This window comes from Cucurbita pepo, chromosome LG11 (genome assembly GCF_002806865.2).
Source record: "Cucurbita pepo subsp. pepo cultivar mu-cu-16 chromosome LG11, ASM280686v2, whole genome shotgun sequence".
Lineage (NCBI taxonomy): Eukaryota > Viridiplantae > Streptophyta > Magnoliopsida > Cucurbitales > Cucurbitaceae > Cucurbita > Cucurbita pepo.
The window spans coordinates 3442856-3452082 of record NC_036648.1 but is presented as its reverse complement, the minus strand read 5'-3'; the positions used below and the strand labels follow the sequence as shown (position 1 = coordinate 3452082).

General features: G+C 33.2%; 1 protein-coding gene across 6 annotated transcripts; it reads left to right on the top strand.

The window, feature by feature from the left end:
- Positions 1-280: 280 nt before the first annotated feature.
- LOC111806176 (coiled-coil domain-containing protein 93) lies at positions 281-6738 on the top strand. 6 transcript variants are annotated; one of them, XM_023691548.1, is made up of 12 exons: positions 281-443; positions 648-737; positions 929-1039; positions 1253-1330; positions 1509-1544; positions 2440-2619; positions 2862-2941; positions 4128-4167; positions 4281-4388; positions 5388-5468; positions 5909-6031; positions 6337-6738. In XM_023691548.1, the coding sequence occupies exons 2-12, from the start codon at positions 714-716 to the stop codon at positions 6382-6384; spliced, it is 909 nt and encodes a 302-aa protein (XP_023547316.1). In that variant the 5' UTR covers positions 281-443; positions 648-713; the 3' UTR covers positions 6385-6738. The 6 variants fall into 6 exon arrangements, with proteins under 6 accessions (XP_023547316.1, XP_023547318.1, XP_023547315.1 ...); XM_023691550.1 differs by lacking the exon at positions 1509-1544 and having other exon boundaries at positions 660-737; positions 1253-1366; XM_023691547.1 differs by lacking the exon at positions 1509-1544 and having other exon boundaries at positions 1253-1366.
- Positions 6739-9227: the final 2489 nt, after the last annotated feature.

Genomic DNA, 9227 nt, shown 5'->3' with positions numbered 1-9227 from the left:
AAGGGAGAATAAAATTTAAACGAATAAAATACATTAATTTAAATTTAACACAAAATTAGAGTATAATTCCAAATATACCCTTCGCAAAATTAGAGTATTGATAAAAATGGAGTTATTTTATTGGCTATTTTTGCCAATTTTCTTCGAATTTAGTTCAGCGATGTATCGACCTGCTTATGGGCCAGGCCCATTTAAGTCACGGCCCAGTACGAAGCGATGGTGCTCCGATCCATAGTTCTGCCCGCCGATCACCTGTAAGAAGAAGAGGATCCTCTTCTAAGCAGTTCATATAAAATTAGCAATTTTATTGACTTATCGGAGTTCCATTTTCAGGCGACATTGGCCTTTGCCATTCGATCAGTTTCGACGGCGTTCGCAAATCCGTGATTTCTTCATTCGAGAAGCTGGCTTCCGGCATTCTCTGCTGCATCAAACCGGAACAGGTGTGCATTATCAATTCGATGTCATCCCTCTCCTTTTATACCATTTCCATGCTGAAAGTGAGGGACGGAACTTTCTGATGAACTTCTCGAATCATAAATTAATTGTTAGCGTCGATTTTAGAGAATTGAATGAGTTTTAATTTGATCGGAGAATGACTTGTATATCGTTGTGATTCATGTACGATCATGTACGATTAATTACAGTGTCTTCCGTAGAGGTCGTATTTTCCTTCGTCCGGTTGCTTTCCATCCGCATCAGTGGTCCGTGTAATGTCTGAGGCGATCAAGAGCCAGGTACTTAGTCTTTGTATTGTATCAGTTGTGATGGTTAGGTTTGGTAAATATCATTTCTGTGTTAGGAACTTGGGCTTGGACTTGCGGCGTGTTTTTGCTGGTAGTATTGAGAGTTCTTAAAATAGTCTTGATGTTTTCAGTATGTTGTCTGATTTCATACTGCTGTGGCGCTCACTTACCGGAAATCACAGGGTACTTGCAGTGAGCGCTTGATTGAGGAAAACAAATGTTTACAATCCCTTCAGGTGGATTCCGACAATGGAGTTTCAATGGATATACTAAAGGAGGACGTGGATGAACTGGTCGGAGTTTTTAAAAATCATTTCCTTTTCCTTTTTTTCTTCCTTTTCAAGTGTATAATAGGATCTATCACGGCTTTTGTTTGAAGTCCTGAGTACTCAAGATCACTAAAAAGCGTATATTAGAATATAATTTATCAAGCATAATTATCAGTTTTTTCTCTTAAGAAATTTTTTCCCTTGATGAATTTCTTTCTCGTTATTTCCGGTATTTAGAACCAGAAGAAAGTTGCAGTGGTGAAGGACTTGCAATTTTTACAGGATAGAGTCAGTAAGGCGAATGCTAATCATGTGGTGCAGAATTTGATGTCATGCTTGAAGACTTTGGAGGTCTGCACCTTTGCTCTGCACTTACAGTCTTATTTTTTCGCTGAATAGTATCGTCCCTCTGCATTTCGTTTGTAGTTCTTGTGATTTTCTGTAGTGTCCTTNTTTACAGGATAGAGTCAGTAAGGCGAATGCTAATCATGTGGTGCAGAATTTGATGTCATGCTTGAAGACTTTGGAGGTCTGCACCTTTGCTCTGCACTTACAGTCTTATTTTTTCGCTGAATAGTATCGTCCCTCTGCATTTCGTTTGTAGTTCTTGTGATTTTCTGTAGTGTCCTTCTTTACAATTTTATTCTAAACCGGTTTTCTGTTCCTCCTAAGGGGGCTGAAGATTTTATATTTTCTCTGATTTAGTTGAAGAGTGCTAGTCACTGAAGGGACATCTCTTGGGAAAAGTTTCTCGAACATTTTNTTTTTTTTTTTTTTTTTTTTTTTTTTTTTTTTTTTTTTTTTTTTTTTTTTTTTTCTGTTTAATAACCATCTGGATAGAACTTTTTTTTGTTCCTCGCTCTCTGTTGACAGCTATCATATTGTTTCTAATACCATGCATTCTCACATGCAAGATGTATTTTACCAATTTCTTTTCTTGTGCTTTATCAGATTTGTGTTTTAAAGCTTTTGTTTCCAAACATCTTCCATACTTGAATTGGAACAGCATTCAGTGTAGGTTTTTTTTCTCATCCATATCTTTTTATTTGTATATGCCATCTATGATCACAATTTACCTCTGTGGCTCATCTAATATAAGAATTTTAAAAAATTGTGATGGAGGCGTGGGCTCCGACTTATGTCAGAAATTGATGCTACAAGGGGTTTGGCTTGAAAGTGTAGTCATTTTGAAAAGTTCCTTTTCTTTTTTATTCTACATTGTAATGTTAAATTGCATAATTACTTAAACACACACACACACATACACAACTAACCCGCATTCTTTGAGTTTGAAAACTATCAACCATTTTTTATTCAACTTATTCTTGTAATATATTTATATGCAACTTATCATTTTGTGTTTCTAGTTATATTTATATACAACTTATAATTTTGTGTTTCAAATGCACCTTGGTTTGTTTCAGGATCTTGGAAAGCAGGAATCTGAACTCCTATCTCCATGTGATGCACAGCGTATTAAATTGCAAGCTGAGATTTTCGAGCTGGAGGGAAGATTAACTGGAGACCACGAATGCTCAAATTTCTTGGATAGCTTAGATAATTTTATCAGTGAATCTGAGGAGGAATTGAATTCTGTAAAGAAGGTAAATTTTTTTTTCTCCCCAAAGCAGTTTTTTACTGTGTTCTCCTTTTCATGCATGAATAATTCAAAATCAAGGCTTGAAGCCATTCCATGTCATGATTGATTTTGTCTATCACTCAAAATTCCATAATTGAATCCTTATCCTTTTTGCATTAGATCTAGTCAATTCATTGATCTATTTATCTTGACTGTAAGTACTCTGTATTTTATCTTTAAGTACTCTGTATTTTATCTTTATTATAGGCACTTGCTTCAAGATTAAGGGAAACACTTGCATTAAAGAGGCTTCTTGACGATGTGCCAACCCAAACTGAACTCATCCAGTTTGTTGTTCTCTTATTCTCCTTCTGTTTTTCCTTCCTAAAAATTATTTTGTTTGTTCTTCATTGTTTCTAGATGATTATATGATATTATCTTCAATTTTTCTTGGTGATAATTGCATTGTCGTACCTCTTCTCAGCGATGATTGCATTGTTGTCACTTTTTCTTGGTCGTAGTTTGAATTCCTTAGTTGATCTTGGACACTTATCCAGTTTTCTGAGCTGCTGCGGCTGATATCTTGCTTAAAAGTTTAGGACCTAATGAAGTTTTTGTGTGCTTTTTAAAACACTAGAACTTCATTTTGAGAAGTGAAACTTAATCTTTAGGTCAGTAACAATTCTCAGCCTCTAACTCGGTACCTTCTTGATGGCGAAATCTAAATAGCCTCAGCGAGGTCTCATTATCTGATCTATTTCTGGCTGTTGATTAGTCTTGGATTACGACCATGCAGAAGCAACATGTAAAACTCCTATTTCTGGGAATGGCTGGAAACTAAGGAGCATTTAGTTGATATATATTCAAATAAGTGCCCCATTTCATTCTTGCTTTGATTATTATTGTTTATGCTCTTAATTGCATGCAGAGATGAATGCAGCTTCTTACCGAAGTAGTGGTGGCATGTCTATGTCATTCTTCTTCATCTTCTTCTTCTTCTTTGTATATATACATTCACACACATGAGTTTTTGTTTTAGCTTTACCTGCATTCTATTTATTCTATGTGAGACCATTCTTGATTCTACAATATTTGATTTCAAAAGACTTGTATGTTTAATATTGTTGGTAGGTGAGAACCATGATTTGAATCCATGACGTTAAAGACATGAGTTTACATCATGTCTATTCAACCATTGGACTAATGGCCACTCCATCACATGCCTGTGTATGGAGCTACGATTTTTTTTTCTCTTTCCCCCCCCTATTTTTCCCATCACAAATTGACTGCATTGTGTTAAAGATAGTGTCCAGTTCATTGCACGTGGTACACAATTTTAGATGTGGACACATTCCACTCATTTCTTTATTCCTCAACTCTGACTTCTGAATTTCTAAATTTCTGTGCTATCAACTCGAAGAATTCTGAACTTCTTTTTTCTTCTCAAATGTTCACATGGGCACTTTGAAATACTTCTAAATGCTTTACATTAGCTGGAAAGCCATCCTCTTCTGATTTAATCTCAGTTTGCAGGTACGAGCGCCGATTTTCAGAGCTATTCATTAACATCCAGGTTCAATTATTTTTTTTTCCATGAACTACTTGTTTGTCTTGATTCATATTATTTGTCAAACTTCTTCAGATGATGATATTTTACTCTTCAGCTAAAGATGTTCCATCATGCAGGATAAACATAGGCAAACACGCAGATACTATGCAACCTACAATGCACTCTTGGAGATAAAGGATCTGATGTTGAAGGAGACATCCTTGTTGAATTCCATAAGTTCACAGGTTAATGATCATTAAAAGTATACACTTTTGTCATTTCTTTCAGTATCTATACGTTAAGGAACTATTTTCCATGACTGCTAATATGATGATGACTCCTTTATCAAGGTGTATGAATTTTCGTTTGTAATGGGTGCACTAGGAATAATTCATCTTTCTTCTGCATGTTAAATTTTGTTCCTTTTATCTGCCAATTTATTGCTCGTATTTGGATTTTTTATTTCTAGTTCGATTATTTGGGACATTTAGTCCAGCCTCCTCCTTTCGTCCTTTTGGTAATCTGGTCAAGACTATTGTCATCGTCTTCTGTGATGATTTTTTTTTTTTAATTTTTTTTTATTTTTATGTTTGGGGCTAGTGATGGTGGTCGTTTCAACAAGAAAAAAGGCGGCGTCTATATACACACTATTTATCTGCATAAAGAATTTCTCTTAAAGCAAGTACAGTTTTGTTGTATGCTGTGAGATTTTCTGTTTCCCATTTGAAGGATAGATTGTACGAATCCTTATGCTGTAATAGTTTTTTTTTTTTTAAAGATATTAAATAAATTGTAGCCAACAGTTGCAAGGATTGCCAATAGATATGTGAAACGCATGATTAAAAATATTTTTTAGTGGACTTATCTAGTATCGACCTCCCATGCAATGATATGTTATTGTGTCCCACCTTAATCTAGTGTTGGTGGGATGTGATGTTGGTCCTAGAATGTACTAGTCATTTGACACTCCCATTTCTGATAGCAGCTGTGGTTGTTACTGTTTTCGAGGCTAATGTGTCAGTTTATACTCAATTGTGGCCCTGTGAGGTTGTGTTACTATAAGTTAGACGTGATTGCTGTGCACATATTTGAGACATCATAAACTAATATCCAGAAAGATAAATCAATTGTTAGGCGATCAACACCAACGTGCCGTGTTCATCAATAATTTTGTTGCCATTCATTGACAAGTTTGGTGGCTGTTTAAGAAACTCTGTTACTGATGTTCCCCTCAACTTTTGTAGTTTCAAGATGCCATAGCCAACTCCATGAGTCAAATGAAACTTATCGAATCCATGGAGGGAATTCTGAAAGGCATTCAACAGGTACTTTTTGTTTCCATTGTTGAGCTTATGACATACCAGAGTGGACCAACTCTAATGAAGATTTATAATTGGTGAAAGTAATAACTTCTAAATTAGATATTGTCATTGAAGTAACCAATATAAAAGAGCCACAAAGATCAAACCTAGCAAAAAATTTCCAAACTAAAATTTAAATTTTATTTAAGCTCAAGTTTCAANAGTAACCAATATAAAAGAGCCACAAAGATCAAACCTAGCAAAACATTTCCAAACTAAAATTTAAATTTTATTTAAGCTCAAGTTTCAATTTATGAAACTAAAATTGAGTTTAAAATTGATAACTGAGCTAAGTATAGAGGAATAAATAATTTTCCCTTTCTTATACTATTGGACGTTCTTGAGTTGTAGTCTTTTATTAGTATTATTATTTATCTCAGTTTAATAGATATTGATATATGCAGAAACTAGATAAGGTGCTTCTTTCTCATCAAGAAGAGCAGCAGGTCTGCAATGCCTTGAAAGAGAAATATGCTGCAGCAACTGCAGAGCAAAGACGTTGCTATGCACTCTTAAAAGCTTTCCAGGTGACCACTATAGCGTTGTGATTTGTGATTGATATTATATTTTTTTGTGCCAACTAAACATAGCTCAACTGGTTAAGACATTTATCCACGACTAAGAGATTAGAGGTTCAAATCTCTGTGGTAACTAAGGTGGTTTCATTTGATAAATTAAATTATTAAAAATTACCCTTCACCCAGCGGGGCAGTTCATTGAATGAGCAGAAACATTTAGACCAGGCTGTTCAGTTTTGATACATGAAGGTTCCCATAGTAGTATAATCCCTCTTAAACCACTCCTGTCCTTGCTTATTTTCTTTATTTTCCAGGAGGAATGTGCAAAGAACGAGAAACTTCGGACCCAAACTTCACCGTGAACAGATTTTAACCATTACCCATGCTTGTGTTGTGTAAGCCTTCATTCAATTTGGTCTTTGTTAGAGCGAGCTTTTGTGCAGAGTTCATTAGAGGACTTCAAAATAATGTTGATCAACTTAAAACGTGTTGCCCTGCCCCGTTCCAACTTCAAAGCCGGTATGTGAAAATATTAGCCCTCCTTAATGATTTCTGATATGTAATTACCCAACTTTTCAAGGGATAGAGCAATTGTATGAAAATCTAACGGGATAGAGCCTTTCGGATAGGAACAAACACATATCGTTGCATGTGTTTTTTTAAAAAATATTGCGGAGTAATTGAAGATCCCTTTGGGAACGGACCAATTTGAGGCTTCTGCTGTTAATTCTCATTAGAAGGAAACCTCAAAATCAGATTACGACCGTGCTTATTGTGTTCATCTTGTGACCTACAAAGGTCAGTTAATACTTTTGAACTCTTTCATCCTACTTTTGAGTATCATATTAGATATTAGCAACTTATAATATAGTTTAATATTATAATATTAGGTATAAAATTAGTATGTTATATATGTATAATTATGAGTAATTACTAATGAATTAATTCACTAGATTACTAACCATATTTAATTGAAATTAACAAATAATAACTTAAACGAATTGAATTAGATAATGTTACAAAAATTTAATCATTTTTCCATATTTTTCTCTCTAGACTTTGTAATAGGAAAATTAATATTTAATTACATAAATGGAATACATAAATGATGATTGTGAAGAGATTTCAAGAATCATTTTTGTTTGTATCCGATTTAATGGTGTCTTAAAATAACATTATTTAGTGGTCAATTAAAGGTTTATTTAGTGGTCAATTAAAGGTTTAATGAAATAGTCCAAAGCACCAGGATTATTATTATTATTATTATTTTAAATATAATTCCATATTTTGTAATAAACATGTTTTTTTGGGAAGGTTTATTTTTAGTATTAAAATAAGCTTTGGTGGACCCTATTTTATAATTAAAAAAATAATGTTCGGTTAAAAATTAGAATATTATTTTGTTCCTAATTTAAACCTCATCACCTTTGTCTGTCTTTGTAAAATTAATAAATTAGTCTCTAAATAGATTTAGAGTTTTTATGGCAAAGGCAAATTAACCATTTATGCATTAACCATTTAATCCCTATGGTTAAAATGTATAACCATTTTGTCCCTATTATAAAAAAAAAAAAATAATCTATTAATATTGACAATCTTTATATATGTGATTACTATCTTTAGAGTTTAAGAACACATTTAATGTATAATTAATATATTGATCTACATGTGTAAGAGATCTCATTTTATTTCAAACGATAAAGACTTAATTGTTATAAATTTTAAAATATAAATACTAAATTGTTATAAAATTGGTTACAAACTAAGTTAGTGAACTAATGGATTGTTACATGCATCCTAGTGTCTCATGTCCATAAGCTTTTGTCTTAGTTTATCTCCGAACCACATTTTAGTGAGAGAGGTATCACTTTAATAACATTTGTTACGATTTGGATTAGGATTTAGAATTCAAATACGATATACATTCCCCTTTTGAGAGTGAAGACTATCCATAGATAAATTCTTTTAGCATATTTTGTCCTCACTCACCTCTTAGAAAAATTTCCAAAAGGTCACCCAACATAGATTTGTAAAGTTGATATAACCAAGAGACATCAATCATACAATATACTTCAATAAAGATGTGAAAAAAATGTTGTTGAAATTATCAAAAGACATTTCAATTCATGCCACAACTTCATTGTTATAAATTTTGGGTGGATTACAATTTAGAGTAATTTAGAGTTATTGTATTTCATTAATGTATTTTAAGATTTTTTATTTACTTCAAAGTTACATTTGCATAGTGGCTAATTATAGTCATAAAGTATGAATGTTACAACTCGTGAGGCTATATAAAGCCAATTAGCAATAAAGTATGAATGTTACGTGAGGCTATATAAAACCAATTAGCCATAAAGTATGAATGTTACAACTGGTGAGGCTATATAAAGCCATATGTTAATTTTGTAAGATAGACTTGGAAAAATGTAGTAAAAGGAGCCTTTGTGCTTTCCCTTAGCCAATGACTAAGTTTCTTTGCAATTCTACGTAGTTTAGGTTATATGTAAAATCATTCAAGCTTGATATGATCAATCTTGCTTGTGGAGTGATTTGAATCTCAAACAAGTGTTCTTGCCTTGAGATATTCGTTCAACAAGGTAATCTAAATTTTACTTCCCTTATCATTTGGTATCAGAGCTTTCCCTTGGGCCGATTTCCTTATCATTTGGCATTAGAGCTTTCACTTGGACTGATTCCCTATCAAAAGCACCCTCAACCTTGAAGTTTTACAATAGAGTCACCGAAAAGAAAGGTGCACCTTGTTGTTATAAGTAGTAAGTTTAAATTCTTTTAAGCATTTCTTAGTCATCATATCTTCAGGATCACTCACATTCGAATATGATGTTGGTTCATTCATGTACCTCTTATTTACCCGAGTGTCACAAATATACTAAAATGTATAGAGTCCAAAAATTTCAAAAGTAAGATGATATAAATGGGTTAGAATTGAATGGTTGGTTGGCTTTTAGAGAGAAGGGATTTGAACATGCATGGAACGGACAGAAAATTAAATTCTTTTTTAAAAACACACACAAACACATGAATATTACATACAAGTTTCCATATTTATTGCATGGCTGTGTATGAACATCAAACTAAACCATTTAAAATCTGCCCCAACATGAACAGTTTAACAACTTATTTTTTGAAAACCCTTTTGAAAATGAAGCAAACAAGAGGGCTTCAATATGAAACATCATAT